Below are 15,088 nucleotides of genomic sequence, written 5' to 3'. Positions count from 1 at the left end.
TGAAAAGTCTGAATTCAATGAACATTGAAGCTCTCGTTTCATACCACATGCAAAAAGTCAGACTTTGAGATATTTTCAAAGATATTGTTTCAGTTATAAAAGAAAGGAAATCAGAAAGTGACAAAACGTTCAAAGCAGACAAACCATGAAAATGTTAACGATTAAACCAGCCTTACAAGATAACTTGTTTTTTCTACAGTAAAAATAAATGAAATAAGATAATATTATGTTGAAAACTATCCTCTCATTAGAAATATTAAATTTGTTTACTGCATCAATAATACCTAAAATAGATTTAAGTACCATTCAAATTACAACTAACTAAACCTTAATGATTTATTTATTTCATTTCATTGCATTATTTGCGTAGCAAATTTGAAAAATAATTAGTCATTGAATGATATTTATTGAGTGATTTTGTTCCAAATTGGAGTGATCTTCGCCCTATTTTGTAAGTGCCAACCATTTAAGATGAAAATTATTTCTAGTTTAACTTTATTTATAACCATACATTAAAGATAAAAACGTTTTTGGCTATCTTTTAACAAGAAAATGTCTGCAATCAAATGTCTGAAAATTGAGAAACATTTAACATATTTACTATTCTTTTTAAGTATTTGCTGCTCATAAGAGTAATATTTATGCCCCTAATTCGAAGAAGAGGGGGTATATTGCTTTGCACTTGTCGGTCCGTCGGTCCGTCCGGTCCGTCGGTCCGTAGACCAAATGGTTTCCGAGTGATAACTAAAGAACACTTAGGAACTTCAAACTTGGTATGATGATTGGTCATGACCAGTAGATGACTCCTATTGATTTTGGGGTCAAGGGGTTAAAGGTCAAGGTCACATTGACCTTGTAGGCAAAAACGGTTTCCGATCAATAACTAAAGAACCCTTAAGCCTAGGAACTTCAAACTTGGTATGGTTATTGGTCATGATTAGTAGATGACCCCTATTGATTTTGGGGTTAAGGGTCAAAGGTCAAGGTCACATTGACCTTGTAGGTAAAAACGGTTTCCGATCAATAACTAAAGAACCCTTAGGCCTAGGGACTTCAAACTTGGTATGGTTATTGGTCATGATTAGTAGATGACCCCTATTGATTTTGGGGTTAAGGGTCAAAGGTCAAGGTCACATTGACCTTGTAGGTAAAAACGGTTTCCGATCAATAACTAAAGAACCCTTAGGCCTAGGGACTTCAAACTTGATATGGTGATTGGTCATGATCAGTAGATGACCCCTATTGATTTTGGGGTCAAAGGTCAAGGTCATATTGACCTCTTAGGTAAAAGCGGTTTCCAATCAATAACTAAAGAGCCCTTAGGCCTAGGAACTTCAAACTTGGTATGGTGATTGGTCATGACCAGCAGATGACCCCTATAGATTTTGTGGTTAAGAGGTCAAAGGTCAAGGTCACATTGCCCTCGTAGGTAAAAACGGTTTCCGATCAATAACTTAAGAACCCTAAGGCCTAAGAACTTCACACTTGGTATGGTGATTGGTCATGGCCAGTAGATGACCCCTATTGATTTTGGGGTCAAGGGGTCCAAGTTCAAGGTCACATTGACCTTGTAGATAAAAAACGATTTCCGATCAATTAACTAATCAAAGGGCTGCAGCTCTATGGTATTTTCTGATCTTTGCAATCTAAATCATACTGACTATCTGTATGTACTTTCCTGTATAAGTTTATTTTTATATACTATAATTCATCTTACGCAGCGACAGCGTTTTGATTTTCTTCTATAACAGTTTGAGATTGATACATATGGAATTTTGCATGAAAAAAAATAGAATTGCTTAGACTAGGATTTGAACCATAGGCCTCTCACACCCTCAACGAGACCGCTTACCTCTGCACCACGGCGAAGTAATACATATATACCTTGAATAAAAACGAATACATTATGTAATTCTAAATTGAGAATTTCCATTTCGTGTTTGCAATCCTTATTAATTTCGAGGTATTTTGTTCACGATAAACCTGTTGTTTAACACTGATGAAAATAATTTAGCGAAAATCTTCTCGCCAAAACAGTCCGACATGTATATATTCCACTACTCGACAGTCAGATTTATGTGTGTACTATGCTCTGGAGTATTCAGTAATCGACATAGCTAAAAATAGCATTTTCATTTATTAAAATGATATTCATGATAATCCGAAGCTTTACGGAAATAGCCGAACATTTTTCATTGGGTAAAAAAGATATTCATCCGCGAAATTTGTGATTGTAACCTCATATTTCTATTGACTAATCAAAACTTGTAATGCACTGTAATTCGTTAAATGCCTACATTAAAAATTATTCTTTCTTTTAAATTGCTGGTTTTTAAGCAGTTTTGAGTGAGAACTACTTTGCGTTGTTAGGACTGTTGAGGACATTTTGTGTTAGACCGTGGATGTTAGGTATGTATTTACTGATCTTACGATCAGAAAATACAAAAACGCTTAGGCCTAGAAACTTCAAACTTGGTATGATGATTGGTCATGACCAGCAGATGACTCCTATTGATTTTTGGGTCAAGTTGTCAAAGGTCAAGGTCACATTGACCTTGTAGGTAAAAACGGTTTCCAATCAATAACTGAAGAACGCTTAGGCCTAGAAACTTCAAACTTGGTATGATGATTGGTCATGGCCAGCAGATGACCCCTTTTGATTTTGGGGTCAAGGTGTCCAAGGTCAAGGTCACATTGACCTTGTAGGTAAAAACGGTTTCCGATCAATAACTAAAGAACCCTTAGGCCTAGGAACTTCAAACTTGGTATGATGATTGGTCATGACCAGTAGATGACTCCTATTGATTTTGGGGTCAAGGGGTCAATGTCATATTGACCTTGTACTTAATGACGGTTTCTGACCAATAACTCAACAACTCAAGTTGATATTTTATATTAAACTAAAAATGCTTTTGGTATACACATTTGAAGGTCTTATGTAATATAACAACTTGGCTGTCATTAATGAGGCCTACATGATTCATAAAAATTATGCATATATTATTTGGTAAGATTTGTAATAACTTAAATTGCTGCACACAACCTATGGGGTCACAATAATTATTACCTTGTGACTAGTCATGACCAGTAGATACTAGATAACTGATAACCCTTATTAATTGTTTGTTTACTGGGTCAGAGGTCATGCATAATAACTTGATCACATGACTAATTGGCTGACGATAGGGGGCATACATATTTTACAAACATATTTTGTTTAGAGTAATTTTTAGGCGGTCAAATAAAGTGCACAGTTTACATTTTTTGATGCACTCTTTATGGAACTACATCATGTTCTTAACTAAACTTGCATAATAATATTAGTATCAGAAAGTTTTTTCAGGTAAATAAGATTTCTCTGAAGTGTTTGCTGTTGCCATCTTTCAAAAACATTTTTTAGATGAGCTGTAAAATGTAAAAGCCATCAAACATAATTATCAGCATTATTATTGCACACTGATATAAGAGAAGATTGTCGGTGCAGCAAGCATGATAATCGTCTTGCTTAGTACATAAAACAGTGAGTAGTTGGAATGAGACAAATACCCCTAAAGTTTTGCCCAGTAAAGGAACATGACCTTTTACTTTCAACAAATGCATGGTTACTATAAAAAAGGTCTTACAAGATTACATCAACTATTACTTTCTAAAATTCTCAGTGGTCCGAATTATTTGAATGAATGAAGTCTTCTCAATAATGACCATGGTGACCTCGACCGTTGAGCTGGGACAGGAAGGAAGAAAGAACGCTGCAAAACTATTTACTTCCTCAAAATGGGAGGGGCATTATTAATATTGACAGAGACATTTTTCATATTTTGCTGAAACATTACAGGAGTTTACAGGAGTTACATTTTTCTGGTCCATCGGGGACGTTGATTTTGATTTTTTTACAGTGCTGGGGATTAAATATAATATAAGCCGGTTTTAATAAACATGAGAGATGTTGCACATTTTATGACAATCTCTATCAGTATCTGCAACATTGTCTGCAATCCTTTAGCAGGATTATCCCTTTCTAGATGTAAACTTACATAAAACCATCACAAACACTACTGTCATGTGTTTGAAATACGGTTATAATTATGATCGTTATACTTTACAAGCCATTTAAATTGAACAATTTTATTTAATGAAATAGTACAAAACATGTGCATTATTATAATTCAATTGAGGATACGAGCATAAGTTGTGGATACCATAGCCAAATTACTTTTTTGATTAGGATATATTTATGAGTTTTTAGTGCATTATTGTAGAATACTGCCCGGTTATATGTAAGACCATATAATAATGCTCACATTAGAAATAGTGGAGGGGTTAGTGTATTTATAAACTCTAGTTTAAAATGTTTACATTTGATTGAACGTATTTTTTATGACATGACAGAAGTCTTCTCAGTTGTTTACAGTAGAAGATGTTGTTTTTTATTTTGCGTATGTTTCAGCGGAGGGATCTTCTGTTTATGATAATTTAGAAGAAAATGATGGAATTATTAAAATTCAGGGTGATATTGAAATGATAAAATTAAACTTTCCTAATTCATATATTCTTTTTGCTGGAGATACAAATGCTAGAACAAAAAATTTACCTGATTTTATTTATGATGATACTTTAACGTATATATTTGGTGACTCTGATTACAACGGTAGTACATTTTGTTTACCTCGTAACAATAAAGATGGCGTTTGTAATAATTTTGGAAAATCTTTGCTTAATTTACATTTGTATGTTGTTTGTATGATATTCACATTTTAAACGGGAGATATCCAAATGACACATTAGGCAAGTATACATGCTACGCAAATGATGTATCTGATCATCTCCCTATATCATGTTCTCTGTCTTTACCATACAAGGACTTGGTAATTAATGCCGTTTCTTATGATAATGATGTAACGTGTACAATTGAACACGAAAATTTTCGTTGGAATGAAGTCCATAGAGCTAATTTTTTAAGTCAGTTTGGTAGTCTGTTACGTCAGAAACAAGGTAGAATTTTGTCTGAGATAACGACTAATATTGACAGCGCATTGTCTATATTGACAGCCGTTTATAAAGAGGCAGGATCTAATATGCGAATAAGATCCTTTAGATACAAACAGTCACAGCCCGAATGGTGGGGTGGAAACTGCGATTTATATAAACGCGAGAAATATAACGCGCTACGTAGGTTTAGAACATCAAACTTAATACATGATTAAAGAGTATATAAGGTAAAACGTAATAAGTTTAAGGCGTATTGTCGTAGAAAACAGCTACTTTTTCAGCGCGACCAAAGACAAAAACTCATTAATGTTAGTAATAATCCGAAGATATATTTAACAAGAAAAGGTGGTAGATTCTATTGTATTTATGTTGATTTTAAGAAAGCATTCGACAAATTAAATCACGCGAAGCTTTTTGAAATATTACATCGTAGAGGTCTCCGCGGCAATTTTTACGCGTGCTCAAGACTATGTATACCGATCTATTATCGTGTGTTAAACTGGACTGTAATCATGCTAAAAATAGACCAAATTTAAATGATAACAATTGCTGTTATTTATCTACTGATTATTTCCCATGTAATGTTGGAACAAAACAGGGAGACGTAAGCAGCACAACTATATTCATACTTTTTATTAATGAATTAGCAGAGTTACTACGTCTCTCGTGTGGAACAGGGATTTTTATAACTAACGACATACATGACATTAACTGTCTTATGTTTGCGGACGACATTGCTAATTGCGCAGAAACCGCTGTCAAATTACAGCAACAAATTAATATAATAGACGTATTTTATCAAGATACGGGTATGGAATTGAATTTAAATAAAACAGAGATTATGGTATTCCGTAATGGAGGTGGTCTTAGAAATTATGAATCTTGGCTCTATCGTGGATCTCCTGTTAATGAAGTATCAATTTATAAATATATGGGTGTTTATCTTACACCTACTATATCTTGGTCATCAACCCACAATAAATTGTCTATTCAAGCCAAGAAATCTATTCTAGCCATCAAACAGTATCAAAAGCCATTTGGATATTTTCCAGTCAAAGAATACTTTAAATTATTTGATGCTTTGGTGAAACCAATATTATGTTATGCCTCACAAGTATGGGGTTATTGTTATGTAAATACTATTGAAACTGTTCATAATGATTTTTGTAAAAGGTACCTTAATGTTAATAGAACTACAAATAACGCAATGGCACTAGGAGAATGTGGCAGGTTACCATTATGTATATTTTATATGACTAACTGTATAAAATATTGGTGCAAGTTATTGACTATGCAACAATCGAGATATCCGCGACAATGTTATCTTATGTTGAAAAATCATGATGATAGTGGGAGATATAATTGGGCTACTAAGATAAAATTTATTATTTGAGTATGGTTTTGGTTTGCCTGGATTTCGCAAGAAATAGGTAATCCTGACATGTTTATCCATTTGTTTAAACAGAGACTGGTTGATTGCTACAATCAAAATTGGCATAATGATATTAATACTTCTAGTCGATGCTTTCATTATAGAAATTTTAAATCACTTTTAAATGTAGAAAGATACTTAATATTGGACTTACTATTTATTTATAAAAAATCTTTTTCTAAGTTTAGGTGTTCTAACCACAAACTTAAAATAGAAATCGGCAGACATTTAAATATACCAAGAGAACAACGCTTTTGTACATATTGTTTAAATAATAGAAATATCTCAATTATAGATTGTGAATTTCATGCTTTTTTCCATTGCTATAAATATAATGAAGTACGCCAACTATACTTACTAAATTGGTATGATGGAAGAACAAATTTAAATGATTTCTACTCATTAATGAACTCGAGTTGTGATACAACAATACGTAATATATGTATTTATATACACCATATTCTTTGTAAAGTTGACGATATTAATTAGAGGGACGTAAAATGTTTATCCATGTTGCTTAGTATATTATGGGCCGGTGGCCTAATTATCAAATAAATATGTTGTTGTTGTTGTTGTTGCTGTTCGAGTTAAAAAGCGCAGGAAAATGAAAAAGACCAAGAATAAACTTATGAAAACCAATGAAATTCGTTCTAACGCATCATTTATTTAGTTTTGTACTTACTCCAAAGTACTACAGATCTACATCTAACTACATAAACATCATGCTGTTTGGTGTAATCAAGAAGCAAAACTAAAACGTTTACCAAACGTATGTTTCTTCAATATTCAAACCTCTAGCTTTGTTCAGTTTCGTGATGCATCAGAGAAAACATGATTAGCCAGAATACGCTGTGTTATCAAGGATATATATTGGTGATTTATGCAAAACAGTGCTAACATTTGCCTTGAAAACAAATACAAAATAAATAATAAATATATAAACAAAAACAAACAAAAAAAACGATATGATTTACATGTTTCCGTCTTATATAGCAAAATGATATGGAAATCAAGCAATTCTTCAAAATCCAAATTATTATTACATTCTTGTTTCCATGGAAAAAAAAAGAAAAATGAAAACGTTATACGGAAGAAGCCCATATCAACAAACACATGCTGAATACCAAATTTAAGCTCGTGTAGAATATAAACATAACAGGGTCCAACCAATTAGCTACTCCATCCCATGTCACGGGGTCCATTTGAATGTCCCATGTTCCATTAAACTTCTTTTGATTTGTTTCGGGTGTAATTGTATCTTGAATAACACCATTCTTTGTTGTGTTTACTTCGACAACTGCGTCTTCGGTCGGCTTATTCTTCTTTTCCCGTCTACTATAGATGATGATTTTCTGGAGCCATTTTGGGACTACTCTATTTTCACTTCTGTGGTAAAACCGAACTTCTAACAAAACAGTTATAGTAACAAAAGTACTGATTAGAACTTGGGAAAATACATACAAATTACACGCAGACACTTTATTTGAAGTTTTCGGTAATTGAGCGCTGATTATTGTAAGGAAAACACTCAAAGACAAAAATACAGTTACCGAAAAACTTGCTTTTTCTCCACTTGCAGCTGGTAAAAGGAAAACACAACTGTTCAGCAGTGATAACATGGCTATAGGAAGAATAATGTTCAGCATCACATACAATGACTGACGTTTTAACGATATACAGAAAGTAACGTAATAATCATCAGCCTCCATCATTTCTCTGGCAGATGTTTCTGTGATGAACCATTGTGGGAGGCCATCATATCCGTGATCTACCTCAATTCTATCAGATCCTTTACCTATCTGAACAGATTTTCTGTTAAAATTCCACGCTTCAAAATTAAGACAACATGTTTGTTCGTCCATAGGATATTTTATAACATTCGCTGGACATGTTGACACAAACACCTCCATTGGATTCCAAAACACTTCTCCGTTATTTCGCACAAGGACATACATTGCCGGCGTTCCCATGTCACTATGTCTAGTGACGGAATTATCCAAACCAATGTCAGGTTTCCATACATTGTTCTGAAGAATGTTGAGACTATCTACTCCAGCGTATACATCTGTATCCCATGTGAGATATTCGTCAATCCAGGAAATCTTCAGCTCGCCAGCTATGGTCAACTTTTCAGCTACTTCATCAAAGTTGATAATATTAAGTAGATTTAATGAGACGTTGACAAATATAGGTTTTGATGAGTTTACAACAGGTCGAATATTTCTGTTATATCCTTGGTCTACAAAAATGTGTTCATACAACAGGTACTCTGAACTTTTATTCTGAACTCCATTTATTTCTCCTGAGTTAACAATCAACAAAAAACAGGTCACTAAGAATAATTTCCAGAACTCCATCTTTACCATTAAGTGTAATTTACAGGCTGTTATAGATATGTATTTGATTTTCAGTCAAGCAGAAATCATATTCCAGTTATTTCTCATCTCATTTAGTTTGAATGACTGACAAAGCCCGTAATTAAATATATCGATTTGTACCTGAACTACTGTATGAATCGACATTTCTATCAATTCTTTTATTTGTAAAACTATGGACAAATCATTATTGAGTTCATAAGTAGTGCCTCGGGTATATTTCGTTTACAAAAAAAACGAGTCTGGCAATGGTGGTTATAAAGATAAAAATTTTGATAACTTTATTGATAGCGATTCAGCGGTCTGTTTTAGCCCGACTACAAAAAATCAGTATTTATTCATAATTTATTTATACCACTGCAATATGTGTGGGTATAATAAAATTTGTTATAATAACTAAGTGACTAATCGGGGACATGTATATAATGCATTTAACAGGTATGATAAGGTAAATGGGGAGCAATTAAAGACAGATTTCAGCACAAGTTGCCTTTATCCATAGTTTCCGTAAATAATTCTGCTTCTTGGAAATCTTCATCAGGGAATCCGCTTAAAGCCACGCTTTACTGGCCGCTTTTATTTTTCAGAAAAGAAAGTTATAAACATGGTTCATTTCTGCATGATCGTTTTATCATAATTAAAATATTCATTGTGAGAGAAAAATCAGTTATGTAAACTCATATCAACTGATTTGCGGCAACGTTTTTTTCTCTTTCAAACGAAGGCACACTAATGTAAACTCGTAACAAACCATTTAAAATGAAATGAAAATAGAGATACTTCTGAATGGGATGATGTTAATATATAACACATAAGTTATGATAAACATTTTGACATATCATGTTTATCTTTTTTATGTTATATCTGCTGAGAGACGCCGCATGATCCGTCTACAAGATACGCCATTTGACGTCATCGTCTACAAAAAAACAGAAAGAAACTCACTTTAGATAACTGTTATTAAATTGCTATTCTGCACATTAAAGCGTAAAACGACTTAGCAGTTAGCTATTAATTTCTAGCTTCAAATATCGACAAGAGTCATGTTTCCGAAGGAATGTGCCCATGCTTGTTCAATAAATCAGTGACATACTTATTTGCAAAGACGCACAACTATATACATATACACTTCAAAATCAGCACGTTAAACAATTTTGTAAGGAACGTGTTTTAGAACATTTCAACAGAAGACTGTTTCAACTACTAAGAGCCATCACAATCATTATTTTTGTATGATACATAAAAGTCTAATCCCCCAATGATTTATAATAGTTTACATCTTCAGAATTGCAGGCATAACCTAATGAATGCAAATTAAAGTAAAAAAAATGTCAAAATGTGTCTTCTTCCACCAACTTTTAATGTGTATCATTATAAAAGTCAAAGAGAAAATTGTTATGAAGTGGTAAATCTCCATGAATGAGAAAACACATTTTTTTTCCCGAAAAGTGTGTATAATAATCATAGTCGTTTCTAACAGACGTTAAATATTATCATATTCACATAGTTTCCAAATAAATATATCTCTTTAGTCTTTTTTTTTAATATATTGCAACTAAGAATTGGTCAATTATACACAAAAGATGGAAAAGAATGAAGATAATTTCACTGTGATCTAGCCAGAGAAAACATAAAATCTGTTTCCTATTTATAACTTCATTACTTTGAAAGGTAGTTTTGTAACCAATCAAAGAAAATTCCTTATACCGTTACTCACATGATAGATATTGAGTCATTTAGCTGTCAATAAACTGCCCCCAGTATATGTCAAAACTATGAATTTTTTTATATTCACATCTATATTCTAGAATAGATATAACATTATACATGTGTTTTACTTATAAAGCAGTAAACATTGTCGTATATTGTTGTCCCACATATACATAAGATATATAATGCATGGAGTCAACTGGTTCTCTAGTCAATGAGAAGGAATAGTATAAGTTTACGGTCATTGCACATGACCTTAATCTTTACGCATCAGTGCCCAAAAATATTGCGGGTGATAATCATTTCAATTACGGTTATGGATCAAATGGCCCTCTACTTTTTTTTGGAGCAGAAATAGATTTCACATTCAAGGTCACTGTGACCTTGACCTATACGCATCAGCGCAGAAAATCAAGAGACCTTTTATAGTTTTGGCATTTAATGTCATTATGACCTTAACCTGAGACCAAAGCAAAAGAGGTCTAACACACAAAGAGTGTTTTTATCTTGTGAAGTGAGAAGAATTTGGTTGAATTGTTTACTAAGCTGACACATTTCACATTCAATGTCACTCTCACCTTGACCTTCACGTACTAGCGCCCGAAACAATAGGTGCTTCTACTCAGTGAAGGAGGTCATCCTATGGAGTTAAAGGCTATGGGTAAAATGATTCTTAAGTTATCTAGTTATTAATCAGAAACGGTTTTTCACATTCAAGGTCACTGTGTCTTTGACCTTAGAGAATCGGCAACCAAAACAACTGTGGTCTTTTAGATTATCATTAGATCAAATGGTTCTCTTGTTATTGAGCGGTACAGTTTTCAAAATAAAGACGATTGTGACATTGACCTTAAAGCATAAGCGCTTTTAAAACATTAGGGGTCGTGTACTCAATAAAAATTATCATTCTATAAAAAAATGAAGTCATGGCCACTGTGTCTTTGAGTTTCAAATATCGGTGCCAAAGAAACAGGGATGTTTTTCTCAATAAGGGTATCATCATGTGAGTATTGAAGGTTATTGGTCTAATTGGTCTCATATTATTGAGCGGATGAAGGCTATGGATCAAATGGTTCTCTGGTTATTGAATGGAAACATTTGCGACATAATTATCGTTATATTTGCATAAGCGTCCCAAATTGAAATAGGTGCTAATTTAGTGTTAATTTAGATCTCTGAAAAGAAAGTTTTAACATGTTTATGTATGTAAAAATGGTAACGTTACTTTTATTCTGAGCGTCTACCGTTTCGATATTGAAAATGCGCGTTACTAATAGATTAATAATATCTGTCATATTTTGCGGTTCGGATCGAAATATCCGTCCCGAGGTGACCCGCCCATTGGGCGGTAACGAGGCTTGCCGAGTTACCGCCCAATGGGCTGGTGACCGAGGGACGGATATTCCGATCCGAACCGCAAACATATGTCAGATTTTTTTTCTTGCATATTCTACCATATTCCATTATATTTTAAATTCTTTATCTTTACTTTCAATGAAAATTTATATCATTACAACCGTAACTACTTTCATTCAACAGCGTATGAATTACAAAATCATTCATAACGGTAAAATGACGTCATCTTCATCGTGCCATTGTACAGCACGCGACTCATCTGGAATCCCCCATGCCAGATGAAATTTCCGGAATGGGTAAAACTAACGGAAACGCCAGTCTGATATTCAAGATAATATATTGTATAAGCAATAATAAGATGACAAATGTGTATACCTGAATTAACTTGTCGCCTTTTCGTTTTCTTTCTATTTGTTGCTGTCTACCACATTCTACACGACAAGTGTTGATCACCATAGCACCGTTCATCCAGGAAGCAATTGCCTGAAATATGAATATATATCAAATTTTCGGATTTATCTATTGATGTTTTGTTTATGTTTCTTCTCTTGTTATTTGTGTTTTCTAGAAAAGACAACTGACTGATTCGTAATTACATAAAATTGGATGAGGTAAATATGGTTTGGTTTTGCATTACTGAATGTCTCTGGTTTTGTTCAAATATAATATCTGTGTCACATTTTTATCGTTATAATAATGATAAAAAGTATTACATGATATAACATGAACTTAGATATGTGACCACACTATGTGGAATTGTGTGACAAATTACTTACTTTGCTTGGTTTTCCAGCGTTGATGACAAACTCTTCGTCTAATTTAAAATCCATCTTAATCTGTCTTTTGCCGTACTTCATCTCAAGGTGTATAACGTCATCAGTGACGCTAATTGTTTGTGAAGCGGTTTCGTCCGAGAACGATTTGCGTTCACAGGGTCCAACTCCTGTCTAAAGGAAGGACACATCAATTCAAGACAAAAGAAGCTTTAATTATAAGCTAGTCTTAGATCATAACAAGATATTTAGATAAACTTCCACATTGACTGCCCCTGCATTATGTAATTTATAATATCGCACTTATATAAACCAAACATTTTAAAGAACTCCAAAGCAGCAAATTTGAAAATGAACATTACAGACTCGGATTGATCGAGTCTATTCTGTGAATGCAATACATATATTACCGTCTATGCTCCATAGCACCGGCTAAAGCAGAATTCATTTTAATATAAACAGATTGTTTCAAACATTCGCAAATAAATTCACGGTGGTGATCATGGGAACTTCATTTAGACACGTACGTGTCAATCTAAGAAAGGCAGCGTATGGTCAACCAGTAGAAGAATATGTAGCTTTAGATATGTATCCACAACGAAAACAACAATGGCTGATGTATTCTTCATATGTTTCAATTGAAATTAATTTTATGTAGTCCATACTTCGATGGGACCGAATAAAATTTCGACTGGAACCTATTAAGGATACATTTAAATGTACTTAGATTAGTTGATTGCACACTCCTCGTGACAGAACTTTAATTATACCAAGATTCTCTTTTTCTCCAGTCGATACACGATACCCCTTTGTGATAATACGTTAACTAAACTTAAAGGAATGTTAAACATAGTTAAATGAAGTATGCATTTACGTTTTTAATGCAATAAGCTCAAAGACAGCGTTCTAAATAGCATGGAACTTATAAAAGTCTCTGCAAATTTTGTAACGTTTATTTTACATCCCTGGTAAATAGTAACAACATTGTCGGTTTTACGAATAAATAATTAATATCTACGTTCCACATAACTTAGTAGCCGTTCGTTTTTTTAAATGGGTTAAAGATACATTTGAACTTTTTAAAAATTAGAAGTACATAAAATTTATTAGTGAATTACACAAACGTGAAAAATTAAACATGGACTGTAAATGTTTTAATTATCATTAGATTGATTGATTTGAACTTGGCTATTGGTCTAAGGTGGGTATCTTAAAAAAGAAGATACAACTTGGATACAATTTGAAGCAACTTACCCAGCTCTGTCAGATATTCTGTGACATTTTCGCTCCGCTCTAGTACCCAGGTACCACCAAGTTCCCGCGATATTTCCTCTGCCATGTCGAGATTCAAACTCCCTGTTAAACTTTTAATATTTAATTGGTTAACATGTTGAGGTAAAAAAATTAGGTAACACTTTGACATCGCATTATGATTAAGCACGTACCCGTGTTCTAGATATTAACCGTTACAGATAAGCTGAATAGTTTTGTGTCACATATCTGCAATAAATTACCATGCACGTTTAAATGTAATCTTTAATCATATTTTAAGAGCACGCGAACTGATTCGTCTTATTAAACAGTTAAAATGTAAGGTCTTTAAGAAGGTTACTATTTAGAATAAAATGTGATATATCATACATGTACAAAGCTCCGACATATATGTTCTCTGTATGTGCAACTGGTCTTTACCCAACACTCACGCATCAACAGCAATAATAAATCCATGTTAAATGATCAAACTTATTCATATCTAAAAACAAATAAAAGCCCGAGTCTGTCAATGAACTAATGAATTGCTGTTTTGACATATGTTCGTTATGTCGACTCATGATAAGATGGTGTGGAACATGTTTTTTTTAAAAGGACACAGTAGACACCGTCTTTGCTGCTGTTTTCTAGTGGTTCTAAAATAATTTGAAAATAGAACCCTAAATTATTAAATTGTTAAATGTCAATTTTATTTCCTTAAGTATGCTTAAAAGAAAGTAAAAGCAAGCAAAGCCCAAGATGCACAACAAAACATGCTGACCAACAGTCTTGTAAAATTCCATTCCTCTAGGTCAACTACTTTATTAGTTACGCAAGACGCAAGTTGAAAATTGCACATCTTTTACTAATTCAAGGGCAATAACTCTACAAATACTGCAATATTTCACAAGCAAGCCTACAAGTGAATTACTACACATGCTGACCGGCGTTCTTGTGAAGTTTCAGGACTTCAGGTCAAATACTTTTGAGCTATACGTGAAAGTTGCAAATTTATGTCAAGGGCAATAACTTTTAACAAAACTGAATAAATCCACACAAAACCCTATATGCTCAGCTACACAAGCTGATCAATATTCTTAAAGTTTCTTGATTCTAGCTCAAACACAACATTTTGAAACTTTTGTTTTTCTAAGTTAAGGGCAATTTCTCTACAAGAACTAGAAAATGCACAAGCAAACCCC

The 15,088-nt window shown here is 33.4% G+C and overlaps 2 protein-coding genes across 3 annotated transcripts; both read right to left on the bottom strand.

The window, feature by feature from the left end:
• Window positions 1-7,007: 7,007 nt before the first annotated feature.
• LOC132717575 (acetylcholine receptor subunit delta-like) lies at window positions 7,008-14,985 on the bottom strand. 2 transcript variants are annotated; one of them, XM_060701068.1, is made up of 4 exons: window positions 13,890-14,985; window positions 12,639-12,809; window positions 12,238-12,345; window positions 7,008-9,715 (listed from the first exon to the last, which is right to left on the bottom strand). In XM_060701068.1, the coding sequence occupies exon 4, from the start codon at window positions 8,785-8,787 to the stop codon at window positions 7,504-7,506; it is 1,284 nt and encodes a 427-aa protein (XP_060557051.1). In that variant the 5' UTR covers window positions 8,788-9,715; window positions 12,238-12,345; window positions 12,639-12,809; window positions 13,890-14,985; the 3' UTR covers window positions 7,008-7,503. The 2 variants fall into 2 exon arrangements, with proteins under 2 accessions (XP_060557051.1, XP_060557050.1); XM_060701067.1 differs by having other exon boundaries at window positions 12,639-12,805; window positions 13,890-14,973.
• LOC132717573 (fatty acid-binding protein, adipocyte-like) lies at window positions 11,658-13,974 on the bottom strand. Its single transcript, XM_060701065.1, has 4 exons — window positions 13,890-13,974; window positions 12,639-12,805; window positions 12,238-12,345; window positions 11,658-11,681 (listed from the first exon to the last, which is right to left on the bottom strand). Exons 1-4 carry the CDS (start codon window positions 13,972-13,974, stop codon window positions 11,658-11,660), a joined length of 384 nt encoding a protein of 127 aa, XP_060557048.1.
• Window positions 14,986-15,088: the final 103 nt, after the last annotated feature.

Source organism: Ruditapes philippinarum, unplaced genomic scaffold (genome assembly GCF_026571515.1).
Source record: "Ruditapes philippinarum isolate M1 unplaced genomic scaffold, ASM2657151v2 ctg6523_1_1_1_1, whole genome shotgun sequence".
In the NCBI taxonomy this organism is placed as follows: Eukaryota; Metazoa; Mollusca; class Bivalvia; order Venerida; family Veneridae; genus Ruditapes; species Ruditapes philippinarum.
This window is presented reverse-complemented; position numbering and strand designations above follow the sequence as displayed.

Excerpts from the sequence above, each read along its gene's own strand:
- LOC132717573 (XM_060701065.1), bottom strand. The coding sequence starts at position 13,974 with ATGGCAGAGGAAATATCGCGGGAACTTGGTGGTACCTGGGTACTAGAG. Across the intron at positions 12,346-12,638 it reads ACGCTGGAAAACCAAGCAAA|GCAATTGCTTCCTGGATGAA; the intron begins GTAAGTAATTTG and ends TTCATATTTCAG. Across the intron at positions 11,682-12,237 it reads AAGGCGACAAGTTAATTCAG|AGATCTAAATTAACACTAAA; the intron begins GTATACACATTT and ends CTTTCTTTTCAG.
- LOC132717575 (XM_060701068.1), bottom strand. The coding sequence starts at position 8,787 with ATGGTAAAGATGGAGTTCTGGAAATTATTCTTAGTGACCTGTTTTTTG.